Below are 16,151 nucleotides of genomic sequence, written 5' to 3'. Positions count from 1 at the left end.
CCGATATGCGAAGAAAGTGGAACGCACTTCCAGCTTCAGAAGCAGTTCGAATTCAGGTTTTGAGCGCTTTTCGGCTCGTATTTGGTTATCTCGAGGGGTGTATCAGTACTGATCGTTTATCGAAGGTTTTGTACAGGTATGATGGTGATCTTGCTAGCAAGACTATGAATGAGCATCCAAATGGATCGTGCTCATCTCGATCAGCATAATCGTCTCTGGGCTATGTGCCGTCAAGCTAAACAGACGCTTGGTTTCCTGTTTTCATCGAATCTAAAAACCACTGTTTGTACTTTCAAACAAAGATTTTGTTCAAGTTCGCATTCGCAAGTCTATTAACCATGCTCATCAATTCCCGCTGACCCTCATCGCAGACCTCGAGCCACACAAATCTTCCTAAGCAGGTGAAGAGATGAGGGTCAGCGGAAGAGATAGGTACCGACGAATTTGGCAACGAAATTCGTGGGTTGCCAGTTGAATTTCGTTTCGGCAAAGACATTGAACCGAACCCCGCACCGCACCGCACAGTGCCGCACCGTGCCGCACCGTGCCGTGCTGTGGTGTGGCTTCCAGCGCCAGTAAGTGGCACGCATCGTCTGAAACTGAAATTTGTGCGTAAGCTACACGCACACCACATGCGCCGTCGGAAGAAGAAGATCCGCTTAAAGCAACACGCACCAACATTAATGATGATCTCTTTTCTTCCTCTTTCGTTTCATTGCTTTTCTCCCGGTTTGGATACGACGACGGTGCCCTCGCCTGCGATCTCGCCTCATCATCACCTTTACGCACTTCCGTCCGTCGTATGCTCTGGCCACAGTATATATACGGCTGGTAGGCAGTGATAGAGCGAAAGAGAGAGAGAGAGAGAGAGAGAGAGTTGAAGCGAAAGACTTCAGGAGGGAGAAGACGGCGACGATAAGTAAGCAGCAGCAACAACAACACGGACCCCGGCGAGTAGAAGCTGCGTAGAGGGTGGCGCGGCCCTATCGCGAACTCCCCATCGCCTTTCCTCCTTCCTCCTGGGACCGCACACTGTAAGGCGACACGGTGTGAGTGAGGGGCATATCCAGCATACCACCATCCAGAAGAGCAGGAGGAGGAGGAGGAGGAGGAGGAGAAGGTGGAGAGCGCGACGCAAGTGACGCACGAAGGGTGACGCCGCCCGTCGTCGACCGACATGTTGTCCGGTTTGGATACGCTTCTGGAGGCAGCCAAGTTCCTCGAGCAGCAAGAGCAGCAGCACCATCACCACCACCATAATCATCAACATCATCATCATCACGGTCAGCATCAGCCACAGCCACAGCAACAGCAACAGCATCAGCATCTGGTACAGCAGAGCCACACCAATGTTCAACAGTCGGCGGCAGTGTCACGGCATCGAACGCCACCGCCACTGCATCAACGCCATGCGAACGGAACGGCGACGTCGACGACCACGGCAACGATAGTGCCCACCGTGTATGCGGCCGCCACGGCTGGTGGTACGGTGTCCAACGGCGCCACACCTACACCGGCATCGGCCACCACAATTAGCTTCGTGCCTGTGGGCGGACCGGGTGTGGGGAATGGGAATGATGGCTTCAGCACACCGCCGCTTACCATTCAATCGGGTAAAGTGCTGAACGGTGGTGTGGCCAGCAATGGCAACGGCAGCATCAACACGACCAAGGTTTTGCTGAACGGATTGGGCGTAAATGGAACGACAACGGGCCCTACCAGCGCCGCGGCTGGACGGCTGCTTTCGCCAACGCTCGTCGGGCTCCCAGCGTCGGCCGGCAACGGTGCCTTGTTCCAGCTGACGCCGGCATCGACGACCACAACGATCGTACAACCCCGTCAGCCATCGCACGCTTCGATCTCAACAACAACGTCCTCTTCGACGCTTCTGAACCCGCTAACCGGTTCAGCATCGAGAAAGCGCACCCTGAGCAGTGCCAGCAGCAGCAACACGGCCACCGTGCTGGTCGCCAATGGCACCGCTTACGTCAAAGGTAGGTCTGGGTCTGGGTCTGGGGCTGGGTCTGGGTTGGTCTGGTCACGGATGGTAATAACAATTACGGAGCGGCACATTGGGCACCTAGGGCAAAGGCGGGTGCGTTGTGCTTTGGACGAAATTTGGAGAGCTTCTGAGAGGGTGAAGCTTGCGTGCGTGCGCTGTCCGCATTTCAGTGACTCCGCGGCTTACCAAGAGAATGAGTGACTGCTGAGTGGTTTGTTTCGCTCTCGAGCTCCCTCTCTCTTTCTCTCTTTCTCTCGCGGTATTGTTGTTGGGGAGGGGTAGAACCGGTAACTCAGTCATGGTCGCCACAACCATCCGCCAGCAAACGTTGGCGTTGGTTTCGACCAATCATCGTCGGCTGGCGTCGGCTCCGGCCCCCTCACACACCCTCACCAGGTTGGCCACGTGCTCTTGACAGCTGCTGCGGAGTGGTGGTGGAAACACACGTACGCACGCACGCACGCACATACGACGAACGCATTCACCCTCGTTGGGTGGCGGTTTTAACGATCGCCGGTGCGTTCGTTGGTTTATTTTCTTTTGTTTTTTTTTGTCCTTTTTGACTCGCGATCGCGGTTTCTAAATGAATGGCGCATTGTTTATTCTGTCTGCTGAGAATGAGGTGTTTGATTTCGTAGTCATTTCTGGCTTCGTCTGTATTATGCTTCTGTTGGAAGTTGTTTTGAAGTTGATCGTACTCAATATTGGTGACAAAAGGTTGTAGTTGAACGAAAAGTTTATTTGGAGCAACACCACTAGGCACAAGTGATTTGTTCTTTTTATACGACTTTAAGCAGTCAAATCAGTTCAAATTAGTTAGCAATCGCATTTTCGTCTTCAAATTTGTTTCGATTTTAACTCCATTTGCTAAAATTCGCTTCGTTTTCCTAAAACACCAGGCGTCTCCATGCGTCTCCATTCGCAAGATTGCCTCCTGAGTCCAACACGTGTGCCTAACAGCCGTTACATTCTCTGTTTCCTAGAACAACACAGCAGTGGGCATTATTTCTTACACAGGCAAATGTTGGTAATTGTATCGTAACAATAAATGCTATTGGTGTATTGCTAGCTTTGCATTGAATTCAACTGCATAGCTGGTTAGCAGTTAGTATAAAAGGAAAAGTTAGTTCCCTCTACCAACTTTTCACCATTGATGCCTTGTTTCACATTTTCTGATTTATATCTCAACAGTGTAAGTGGTAACAATCCGGACTATAAGAATTTAGGCTAGATAGGGATGAACAAAAATGAGCACAAATATATGGATGTCCCGCCATAGAGTCTTAAGAACTCTAGATAAGCTGTTAGACAGAAATCCTCCTTGTTTGGAATTCATCTTTATGCACAGTCTATTAGGTATACATGTAGGCAGCGAGTCTTTAAATGATTAGCCATCATCACCAACAGACAACCAGGCGACAGCGACAGTGAGTTAAGCTGTCCGCGATGTGCGGCATACGTTAGGCAAATGTGCTTCATCGCCATGATCAAAAGATACCATAGTTGAAGGTGTAAGAATCGTCGATGACACAAACCGCAAACAAAATACGTTCTTAACTTCTGGATCAAAATACCTGGAACTCCACCAGTGAATGGGTTTTGTTTTGTTGTTTCTGGAACATTCGCCGTACGGTGAATATCATCTCCTACGCCACTCATAGGCATCTGTGATCTAAAGCAAAGAATCTTTGCTATACCACAGGAACCCATGAGCAGCAGGATGCTTCACAATTTCATCGGATGAAATCACTTTGTGGCTGCCCTTCAAAATTGGCGATTCTGTCACAGAACAAGCGAGCAAAAGATAAAAAAAAGAAGCAGATGGAGAAAGAGAAAACCAGCTCCATCGCCCAATGGGCCCAATTCACGCATCTTTTCACGGTCGCCATGATACGAAATTCAAATGATCGAAAATCAAGCGCAACTCTCCGCTGACCCTCCGGATCGACCTCAACAAGGAAGAACCGGCTGTATGTGTGCCTGTACGTGAGAGAGCAAGAGAGAGAGAGAGGAAGAGAAAGAAAGAACGATTGGCGAAGACGAAAGCAGCAGCAGCAGAAAGAAGGCGCTTGACCTTTAAGGCAGGGTAGCGATTTGGTGCTGGATCGGTTCAAGCAGATTCAGCTGCTTAGCGTCTTGGGGGCGTAAGGGAGAGGGGGGGGGGGGCGTGCATAGGAAATGCACCTCATCTTTACATAGCTGTCCATCGGTTTTCGGACTAGGGGCGTGTAGATGAATGATTAGCCGGATCGGCTCCCGGTCCACTGCCCCTGGTTTCCCCTCCATCGGGGTCCTCGTGCCTGCATTTCCATTCGAGCAACGTTACGACCATTAGGCATGATAACGTTGCGTTTGGCAACGAGGTCGATGTATGGTTGTGCTGCTGCTGCTGCTGCTGTTGATGATGATACAACCAGCAATGCTGCGCCGGTTCGCTACTCGCGTTGTCTTGAAGGGGAGGGGGAGTCAGTTGCATCTCTGGATGCTTAATGCACAACGCACACTCGTCCTAGCAGACAGTTTAGGGCGTGGCGCCTCGTTTAATATTGCACTGCATTCGATCAGAATTGGAAATTTGGACGTCAGCGTCGTCGTCGCTAAGGGGAGGGGGGGGGGGGGGGCTGCGAATGTGTATGTGTTGTGTGCTGATTTTTTATTCCGGTCCTGTTCGTCTGGGCGGGCCACCGGCGTAAGTATGATCTTCTGTCATATGCTTCAATGGTGCTGCTGCTCCACCAAAGTCACTCCAAGTCCAAGCCAGCCTGAACGGAGACGTATTAATGGGTTGGCGGTGGTTACTGGGCACGCGATCGCGTCGTCAATGGTCGGTTAATGGAGAAAAGGTAGGCCTTTTAGTAACGCGGTCGCGGCGGGCATGAATTGTGTATTCAGTTCAGCCACTGAGCCACTGGAACACTAGTGCTTAGCCTAATTCTCGATCACGAGTTGGCAGCGATGGCATACCGGCGCATCATCATCATCATCTTCGCGATCGCCTAGCGTCACACGGGGTACGGGTGAACATTTTTAAATGCGATCCCAAATGAATAATCCATACTCAAGTTCCCTGTGCGCGCTGCTGCTGTCCAGGTTCGACCAGCTGGATCGTGCGAGGGTCGCGATGGTTTCGATTTCTTCAACCTCATTCGCGAGGATCGCGATTGAAGCCACGAAGCAGCGCCTACGAGGGGCGTGCGGAGCAGCGGAAGGTGCGGTGCGCTTCTCTTACATCCATCCCTCCATCCATCGTTCTCTGCCCGGAACGGTGGGAGGACTCGGGGATGTGGAATTCACATGTAAAGTCTGCTGTTGCGTGTCTTTGCTCTGCTTCGTTTCGCAACCGACAGCGCGTTCGCCGACGGACGGATGGACGGATGGATGGAACCTTCCAGAAGTCAGGCAGTCAGTGCCCTCTCGGCGCGTCGCTCCCTTTTGTGCTGTCCTATGAGCTGTGAGTCGCTTCTTCCTTCGTCTCGATGTCGCCTCGATCTCCTTCATCCTCTGGTGCAGATAGCAGATGTGCAATTGGGTTATTGAAATGAGTAATGAAAGCTAATGAGAAAATGGTTGCCCTAGTTGGATTGTAGTTGGATGCTCGGAGTGTGTGTTTCCCAGTCGTGGGTGGATCTGATGCTGTGATCATCATGCTAAGAGTGGGTGGTGGTGTGGTGTCAGCATTGAAAGCAACTCCCATCGTCATCGTCCAGCCACAACCTCAAAGAGGTGGTTCCACGGTCACGTTTTCCAACCCGTGCTTTCCTGTTTGCTTATTCCGGTTCATCGGACGACTCGCTGATGCTGCTGGTGGTGGTCCGGTCCGGAGGGCTGTAGGCAGGACACCGGTCCCTCCTGCATTGCACTGTCCTGGCAGCCCTGCAGCTCTATTAACGCCCTCTACGGGGGGGAGCGCCCTTTTCCCAATGCAAACATGTGTTGCTTGCTACAACCGGTTGGTTCCGTGGAGAAAGTCACCGATGGTTTCGAAATAGTTTCATTCATTTTTAAAAATTCCAAATCCATAAATCCATCCTTTATCTTTTTACTCTGTGCTGGGTTCGATAGCAAAATGCCGTTTATCAATCAACATCTCGGGAAGAACGATTAATGGAGGCGCATGGTGGTTGAACCGTCCGCGTCGATTTTTCTGCAGGATAATTATGATTTCCTTGGCCATAGTCGCACTTTTGCCTTCCTGCTATACCAAACTCCCGCCAAGGCATGTGGTGAGCTCATGCGCTCATCGGCATGCCTGTTATCCGCGCATTCTCCGATCACTGAACTTTGGCAATCGTTCATGTTCATGGTGTGCTCGCGGTTTCCGATAAGATTAGCATTAGAAGGTACGCCTATCTGCCGATCACACACTGTTCACAGGCCCACGGGCTTCCCGTTCATCACTCGATCCCGATCGGCGGCTTAGAGGGTGGCTAAGGTGTTGTGTATCCGGTGATGGTGCCGGTGGTGGTGTGCTCCGCATGGAGACGCATGGGGTCTTCTAGTTCACGCCCCATTGATTAATGCATTAGTCATGCGAATCGACAACGGGATTGACTGCTCGTTATCATACCGTAGCGCTTATACTAGCCAGCAATCTCCTCGAGCATGGTGTCGCTGACGATGGCGGCGGCTCATGCATGAATGGTTGCAGCACCCCCTAGACATTAGGGGTTGGTGGTGGTGCTGGTGGTCACAAATCGCATTACGATAAAGCGTATATATTGATGTTGCTTGTACTTCCGGACGTGAATGATTAGGTGTCTTGTGCAGCTCTCCCATAGCGCGCAGAGCTCTGCAATTGCGAGTAGAACAAGCCAGCAACAGCATGCTGTGCTACGCATCCACGAAGATCATCTACACTAACCACGTTTTGGCCACGAATAGTCGAGCTGACATTTATTTAAAAATCCTTCTCTTGCCCTTAAAACGTTTAAAGATGTTTTAAAATTTAGCTCAATCGACCAGACAGAAAAAAAGCTACAGAACACATGACTGGATTTCATCCGCTAGTAAAAACGTTCGCCATTACTAGCAGATTTGCATCGATATAGAATGAACAGTTTGACACGAATATGGGAAATTTTACAGTATGCTTCACCGGTACAGTTGTCAAATCATGATGCAATCTACAGCCCAACAATCGATCTATTGGTTGCGCATCGTTCCTGTTGCTTTATCGCTGGCGAAGGCAAAGGCTGAGACCAGATCGGACCGATCTGGTGACTGGTTGTTGACATTAAAATGTATTAACCACATTAATACACCATAATCCTTGTTATCGTTCACCTTTGCCGAGGCGTTTAGTGGAAGCACATGCCTCAACCAACCGCCACCAACCGGGACGGTGCTTGCGAGGGTGGCATTCGATTAAGCTTCCCACCGTCCGTATAATCAGGAGCACGAAAAACACAAACAAGTAAGGGCTGCGCGCTGCATAAGAAAAGAGAAAGGCACAAGCAAGCATCGCTGCAAGAATCCGACGGTACGGAGCGCTCCCAGAACTTGCGGATGAATATGCATGCCATGCCGGTGGTTGGGTACTGTACACACAGCAGCACACAATAACGATACTCCTCGTCACCATTCGCGAGATTGTCACAGAGATAGTGGGAAGGAGAGAGAGAGAGAGAGCGCGCACGAACGAGATAGTGCGAGCGAGGGAGTAGCTTTCGAGTGAGGCCGAACGGTGGCGCTCACTCATTTGCTCGGTTGCTCATTCCGACTCTGACTGCTCTGGCTCTGGGTCTGGCTGGCTCGCTGGATGGCTTGCTTGCTTGCTTGCTTGCTTGCTTGTGCAGGGCTCTGGGGACTGGGGCTAGCTCGTTCCTTCGTGGCACTCGGCGTTCAGTCGCGTTCTGCTCATCGACGCGTCTCGTACACTCGGTTTCGCGGTTCGCACGGCTGGCCGGTAGCCGTTCTGGTGTTCTCACTCGCACAGCAAACAGACATCCGGAGTCTGCGGACGATCCGCAAAACCGACGGGGGCCGGCGTTGTTAATCGACGTTAGGGGCTTTTCTGTGATTATGCTTCCAGCGCCATCATTGCCGTCCGGTATCAGCAATACAGTGGCAACAACCAGAAATTAGTCGATCATACGTTGCTCCGGATTTGAGTGCGTTTCGTCTGTGTTTAACGGTCAGCCTCATTTTATAGCGAAAATGGCGAACATTTGTTTCCAGGTGCCATAGCTAGGAAGCGATCGCACGCATTGTTGTAGCTTCGTTCAGTTTTTGTTACCGTAAATAGAAAAAAGGTGCCACAAAAGTCATGAGCTGCAGAGGCCGCTTCACGTGTGATGGAGTTTATGGTTACGAGGAATAGGAGACCACAGAGGACAACAATTGCCAACGGTGCCAAATAGTAGGACCGCGTGCGCTTCGCATAAGGTTCCTCTGGTTTGTGATAAGTAACCAAGTGTGTTGGTGTGGCTGTCGAGGTGTGTGCCTTTGTGCCGCGTCTGCTGCAATCAGTTTTCTCCACAAAAAAGCTCGGCCAATTCCGAGCAACGTGCGCGTGTTAGAAGAAACTTTCGCGGAAGGTTGAGCCCCCCCCCCCCAAAAGGGTCACAGAAGAGGCAGTATGTACGGTGGTGACGGGCGTTTGAGACGCAATCGTAGCTTTGGTGTGTTTGGAGAGACCAAACGGTCACCGAACGCGATCGCAATGTTACCGTCCGAGACGGAAAAGTGCTTTCCATACTCGATCCTCTCAAAAGCTCAGCAGCAGCAGCAGCAGCAGCGCATGGGAGTGCGAGTAGAAGCTGGCGTGAAACCGGCATTAACGGGTGGAATGTTAAGCAGCAGCAGTAGTGGCAGTCCCTCGTACGAGGTACCATTGGTCAATGGCGCAACTGGAGCAGCTGGAGCGTTCTACAGTAATGCGATGGTAACGGACGTCGGCATTTGTTTCAGTATGAGTAACGTAAACCTAAACGGCGAGTATCACGGACCGGTGAACCACCATCTAGTGCCACCGGTGCCACCGGTAGCCAAGGTACAACCCTTGGTTCCGTTAGCACCACCACCACCACCACCACCGGCTACAAATCGTTCGCCAGGCACTTTTCACGAACGGAGGAAATCTTACGAAGATCCGGGACCCGGTACAGCGCTGATGCTGGCAAGACGTCGAACGGCCGCGTTCGTCCCTGTATCGGCGGGGGCCGTCTTTAAACCGATCGTTCATTTACCACAACCAGCACCGCCACCACACGCCGCCACGGCACCACCAGTGCTACCAAAGCTCCAAACTGCCATCGAACCGAACGTGGTAGCGCCGCTCACTTCGGTCCAGCATACAGCGCTGGTTCAGCCACAACCGGCGCTCGGTGGTTCCTCTTATCATCATGCCTCGTTTCCGGCGCCGGTACTACTGAACCACGGACGCCATCCGTTACCGACGGTTCACTATCCACTGCCAAGATCGCACCGATCGATGCTACCTGCTTCCGTCGGTGCTGCGCCCCATTATGGGCCGAACTCTGGTCGATCACCGTCCTGCGATGCTCTGTCACGAGTGGCCACTGTCGGTACAGTTGCTGCTGCTGCTGCTGCTCCTGGAGCTGGAGTAGGAGTAGGGGCAGGAGTTGTTGCAGCTTCGCCCCTCATGTGCGCAGGAGTGACGAGTAGTCGTGCATCTCCACCTTACAATTACAAACAATCGACTGGCGGTAGCAGCGCAAAAGGGGTTGCCACTTATGAGCCATACCCACCACCACCACTGGCACTGGCGTCCTTACAGCGATCATCGGCAGCTGCGGGAGCGGCGCATCACCACCACCAGCTACAACCAGTTACCGTCGCGGCACAACCGACGCAACCATCGTTGGCATACTTTGCCTTACCCGCTGGTGCCACCGGTGCTGCCCCATCGATCGATCCGTTCGAGTACTACCGACTAACGGTCGATTCGGCAGCAGGTGATTCCACCGTGATCCCTGGTGGTGGCGCAGCAAAGTGCACCAACGCGATCGCCGATGATCCGGGTTTACCACCGGTTCGGTACAGCAGTGGCGGCAGTGTGCGCAAACTCGTGCTCAAGTGCTGCTACGACGAACTGCGTCACCTTCCGGCGGTAACGGCACTGGGCACTGGCCACGTAAGATCGCCGGCACAGCAAATCACAGTTCCTGATGGGGCTTCTTCTACCGCTAGCCCAGTGGCAAGAAGTACACCCGGTGATGCACGGCGAGCATCATCGACATCCTCTTCCACGAGCTCCTCGGCATCATCGGCCGAATACGGGCATCCGCATCATCCGGCGATGGTCGTCACGAGTCGCTCTTGTCCTGCTTCTCCGAACGATCCGGCACTGGCGCTCGTGGCCAAGTCGGATGAGCCGGTTCTGTCCACCTGCTCCTCACCGATGATAAGTCTCGTCCAGGAGCAGCAGCAGCAGCAGCAGCGAAGTGATGAGGCACCGATGGAGGTTTGCAGCGATGATGTTGGTGGTTCTGTGGAGCAGGATAAAACCACGATTGACAAAACGTTGGACGATGAACCGAAGGATTTCAGTATGAAACCACTGCACGGGAAGGCTGACCGTGCGAGCGTCCGAGCGCAAGGGCTTGATCTGGACCGGAACCGCAGGGAGCTGAAGACGGCGCCGAAAAAGAAATGGATACGCCATTACATGGAGGGTAAGAGGCGCATCCTAGGTACATGATGATATGCGCCGTTGATCTCTTTTGTTCCTTTATTATTACAAACATTTGATTTTGCTTCTAGTGATCCAATGTTTTTGTTGTTGATGTCCACTTTTCAATCGATGCTTGTTTTGACAGCTGAGTTTGGGATGAAATCTATCGAAGATCCTAGTTGGCGACGTCGACTGCAGATTGTAGTAGACTGTTGCTAACCTTCCGGAAATCGAAATCGAACCCTTTTCTCCATCAGGAGCACAACGAATGAATGGGTCGCATTCGACGATTGATCACTGCTAGCCATCACATCGTTCGTCGTCCTTCTATCACGAGATGATGATGCCGCGACCTAGACTCGCATTAATGCTGCGCATTTGTTTTTGAAGGGCATCCCGTTGCCTCCAGGTTTCCCTATTTGTCATCACCCGGCGTGCTCTCGCTCTCTCGCTCTCTCTCTTTCACCGCAGGCGATCACGCTCCCTGGCCTCACGCCTTGCGGTTTGCCGCTCCCTTTGTTATTGTAGCAGCAGCACGCTACCTGTGTACGGCGCATGCACAGCGTGCAGCAGTTTGTAGTAGTTGCATAACGACAACGACGAAGTTACGAGTGCCAGCGGGGGGGTGGCAGCACCGCGTATACTTCTCGCGCCATGCGATGTGATGCTCCAGCTCCGGGTTCTGACGTACGTTAGTACTGAGTGCCGTACACGATCGCTAGGCATGTGGCAAGCCACGCAAACTTAATCCTCATGATAATAACGATGATGATGATGATCGCATCAGCGTTTAGTATGGGAGAGATGCCGGTGAGATGAGGGGAAAACTACGCGACGCGTCGGCCACGATCATTGCTCTAGCCTGGCTGAACTGTTTGCTAACAGCAAAAGCTGCTGCTACTAACTTACCTGCTTGCTAGCTGACAGGGCTTGTGCTTAGTTAGATAATCACCCATCAAGTACACCCTCCAAACCCTTTCACACCCTCGCATGCTGAGCGGGGTGGTGGTAAACACATGGCAAACCGGTGGCTGTTGTGTGGTGGTGGTCCCTTATCATCGGTCTGGCCGTCGGTGTGTTGATCAAGCACAAGCACCGCACAACCATTAAGTGCTCGATCGAAGATTCGCGAATAGCAACCAAGCACCGGTCGGGACCTGGTGATTCCGAGATCCGAGATATCAATCCTCCAGGACTGAGGAAGACGACGTAACGTATCGTATCACCGCGCCGCGTGCCCTCCTCCCTCCCAGGCTCGCTCTGAAACCCTATCGGGCCGATGTTGTGTCCGCCGCCGGGTGAGTTTGCTTATGTAAAGCTCGTTGGCTGGCTTGCTCGAGGAGTGCACGCGCACGTGTACGGCGAGTGTGGTGAGTGAAACCAGCGGCCACGGATCCCTTGGTTTCCTCTCGCTTGCCTTCCCCGCGGGGCGGTTGGAGTGTTTGAAATGGAATTCACAGCGTGCCTTCGCTGGGAGGAAGGGAAGAGGGGAGTGATCCCCACTGAGATTGTGACAGTAGAACGCGAACCAACCAGTGTGCCGGTTATTGGCTGACGAGCTAATCGAAGGGAATGGGTCTGGAACGATGATCTGGGTGATGAGCGGGAATACGACGCCCTTTCTTCCTTTTCATCCCCTTTCCCCCCGGGATGATGGTTACGGTTGAAGGTTGGCTGTAGGTTGTTGCAAACACGAGGATCGTCGTTATGCAATGCGACGCAAGCAAGTGCGCCGCTGAAACACACAGACCCCCGGGTGGTGGTGGTGGTCGTTGTGATGACGACAATCGTCAGCCGGCGATGGCGTTGATCGACGGGTTCGTCCAACGGAGAGAAGGTTCCTGTTAGGCGCACCAGTGCAGTGAGTGGGCTGGACTCTCTCGGCACGGTTATGAATGCTCCACGAGAACCCCACGGATAACAACGAGAGTGCTGCACTAATAATAACGAATGCATGATAATGCCACACACCCGGGGAACTGGCTTCTCTCTCCTGCTCAATCCGATTAGCTTGCCCACCCCGCCCAGGGCGGTGATGCAGGTGACCGTGATTTGCATTCATGTAGTTGGATGACTAATGCTACTCTCGCTGTCACCGTCCAATGACGGCATTATCGGGTAATTGTAATACAACGCTCAAAACGATGGTCACTTTAGTGCCGTGCGTACCCCATGAACCAGTTTTCTATTCTAGAAGGAAACAAGGGGCCACCAGCGGGAGCACAAGCACGTCACAGCATTCCAACACGTCAGGCAACGTGCTAAACATGCGCCTATAAGTGAAGCCAACTGGCGGCATACGAACCCTTCCGTCACGCTCGCTTCTCGCCACATGTGGCTTCCAATTGTGGCGCGACGCATGCACGGGTCGTGGCATGCCAATAAGTGCTGCATACAACAGGTCCTTACTGTATTTTAATGGTGTTTATACTGTTTGATATGTTGCGGTTTCTAGTTGATGCATCAAAGGGGGGCTTTATTTTGTACTTCTTTTGCCTGGTGAGTTTTGTTTTTGTAATTTTAGTCCTTGGAATGGAGGCGCCTGGTGCCTCAACCGTTCAAACGAGGTTTTTAGTGGAATTAGCGATTAAAGGAAGTGATTTAAACGCTACACTTTCATCTCCGTTTGTCACACTATCATGTGTTATCTCAATTAAAGCTAGATTATAAATAAATACGGCTCAGTCCGTAAGGTATAAGTAAAAAAAGAGGCTAGATTATAAAGTACGTAGACTAACAGAAGAAACAACCAAAAAGGTAACCGCATCTAAGGGATTTGCCTGAGCACATGGCCTCCAGTACGGCTGTGGCGCATACCATGCACCTTCAGAACGGGTTCATTTGTTTATTGTTTTCTATTATCGCCCTGCATAGGGCTAAAAATTAGTAAGCACACTTTGCACCGCCGCTGCCACCTGTTTTCTCACCTGTCAATGTAAGGACATTGCATCACCGTGTGGCGTTCAAGGCCCGGTCTGTTGGTTTTCATCGGTCTCCCTTCCTCATCCCCCGCCCCTTCCTTCCACGACTGACGCATAACGATAATCGAATTAGCGCTGAACCGACTGTCCGCCGTCGTCAGTGCGGTCCATGATGTCGCGCGTTCACCGAGCACGTGGCGCGAGCGTTAAGCGTTCTTGCTTCTGCCGTTTTTTTTCCTTCTTCTCGTACGTCCACCTTGGACGAAAGCAGCCATGCATTGCATGCGCATGCAATGCTGATTGTGTGCTGTTGGTGGCCGCCACGCCATGCCATGCGCCGGACGGTCGGTGTACTATTGTACTATCCCATTCGAAAGATGCGTCGCCGCAAGTGTCACGAACGGGCGTGCTGTCCGATAGTGGCGACGGCAAGAAGGTGCCATTCGCAGGGTCCAATGATAGCCCAATGGTGACCCCCCACCCGCGGGAACAAGTGCCTCTTACTAGAGTGCTTGAGAGCACTGATGCGCCCTTTAAGTGGTGGCCCGGTTTCCAATTCATCGGCTGTTCCGTGTTCGATGGTGATGGTGGCGCACATGTTTTGCACTCACCCACTCGTGACTATCACGGGATCATTGTACCGTCAGTTAGATTGGCCTTTTTTTATGAGCCGATAGGATTAAGGAACGAAACTATCTTAACGATACGCTCGAGTTCGAGACAACAACAAAAAACAACACAACACACCACGCCACACCTTTCCACAACAAGTGGCCACCCTCGGCCACCCCAATGCAAAATGTGCTGGTGGCATTGGCAGCAAAAAGGGAATGTCCAGCAAAATTTGATACCGTTTCTGGGTCTCGCATCGTTGGCATATTTTGTTGTTGTTGAGGTAATAATAACGGGCCTCGGCAAATTTATGGTTCCACGTGACTGTTGGGGCTTCCCTGCTCTCCATTCCATGCCTTCCGATCAACCCCCCCCCCCCTCCCCCCCGGGAAATCGGTGCGCTCAGCTAGAAACAACCTTCCCTCCACCCCTGCCTTCATCCCTTATCTTCAATGTGCCAAAAGCGCGAGCTACAACACTTGGACTTGATTGCATAATTGGATGTTGGTGTGTTGGCGACGATGGGTGTCATGTGCACTTGCTATACTGCGCCCCCTCCCTCCCCCCCCCCCCCCGCTTTTTGGACGTCATTTAGCTCCGTGCTTCCTATTGCGCCACTAGCCACGCTAGTACAACAACACTTCGAGAACGAGAAGTCCCACTGCCACGCGGTCCTCGACCGTGCTATATACTGAATGTTACTGCTTCTCAATGGGGCACCGCAGGCCCCATGGTGGTGGTGGTGGAGGTGATGCCGTGTGCGCAAATCGTGTCCCTCGTCCGGTCCGGTTTCTTCCCGTGTTTTGCACCGAAAGTGCTGAGTTGACGGAGGCGGCCAGGGAGAGGGAGTAAATTACATGGCCATATGCTTCCATTTCGTTCGCCCTTCGATACCAATTGCCTTCTGGGCGCGAGGTAACTGCACTCTCCCTTCCACACAGCGACCGCCAGCAGCTAATCCAATCCCGCCGCCTCGAGTGTGCGCCTCGAGTTCCAGTGAAGCCAGGATTAGTGGACGTTGGTGGGGGGGGGGGGGGGGGGGGGGAAAGCCAGCGGCCGGGTGGTGGTGAACGAACATGAGCCCCCGGGAGCCCGAGAACCCGAGACTGGCGACTCACGTGGACAGACGACGATGGAGCCTCGGCCCCACCCTCGCTTGTCACGCATTATTCTCTCTCGATCTTTCTCTCTCTCACTCTCTCTCTATCTCGTCCCTCGCTTCTACTCCAGCATGGATGGCGCGGGTTCTCTGAATGTCGGTCGGTTCGTCGCCTTCCGCCTTTTGGTGGCCCGGTCTTGCATCGCGTTCTTTACGCATGTTCAATGGGGATTCGTTGGGCACAAACGATCACGATCGGGTTGACGATCAGCTCTCGGGATTCGCGACAGCACAGAAGGACTTTGCCTTCGCTCCTCATTAATAATTAATCACCAATCCGTTGATCGTGAGGGAAAAATACTCATATTTCGTGCGCAACGATGTTCCATACGGTTCCACTGTTCAATGTCGCTTGTCGATTGCTGACCCTGACGACGATGTTAGATAATCACTTATCCGGTTATCCAGTTCGATTGGAAAGGCATAATGCAAGGCACAGCCTTATAGCAGCCGCTGCTTTCAGATGTTCTGTTTGTTCGCCTAAAAAGCACATTAGTCCTGGTGGTATCGGTGTATAATTCGCGGTGTAGGTTATGCAAAAAAAACTAACGATGGAATCATTGTGTCGAAATATGGTCTGCATATGCATTTCATCGTGCTCGGTTAACTTGCAGTAGAAAATTTAGCAAAATCGCGATCTGGCATGTAACGTATGGATCGGCTACTGATGATGTCTCGAATGATTGGAATTGGAAATTGTGGTATGATCGCAAGAACGAATGAAGATGATCACAAGGTTCTCCAGGAGGCAGGCAGTTCTCGTGGTTGCAACACGCGAAAGCAGCTCAAGGTTGTGTTACGTTCAGATATCTCTCTCATTCT

General features: G+C 52.3%; 1 protein-coding gene across 1 annotated transcript in view; it reads left to right on the top strand.

Annotated features, from left to right (window-relative positions):
- The first annotated feature begins 7,855 nt into the window (after positions 1–7,855).
- The window catches only part of LOC126572049 (mucin-5AC), an 18,130-nt gene continuing 9,834 nt past the window's right edge, over positions 7,856–16,151 (top strand). Inside the window, exon 1 of the mRNA XM_050231071.1 lies at positions 7,856–10,638. Within this exon, the coding sequence (XP_050087028.1) occupies positions 8,580–10,638 (2,059 nt within the window). The 5' untranslated portion in view covers positions 7,856–8,579. The remainder of the gene's footprint in view (positions 10,639–16,151) is intronic.

The sequence above is a fragment of the Anopheles aquasalis genome, chromosome 2 (genome assembly GCF_943734665.1).
Source record: "Anopheles aquasalis chromosome 2, idAnoAquaMG_Q_19, whole genome shotgun sequence".
Classification (NCBI taxonomy): Eukaryota; Metazoa; Arthropoda; class Insecta; order Diptera; family Culicidae; genus Anopheles; species Anopheles aquasalis.
This window is presented reverse-complemented; position numbering and strand designations above follow the sequence as displayed.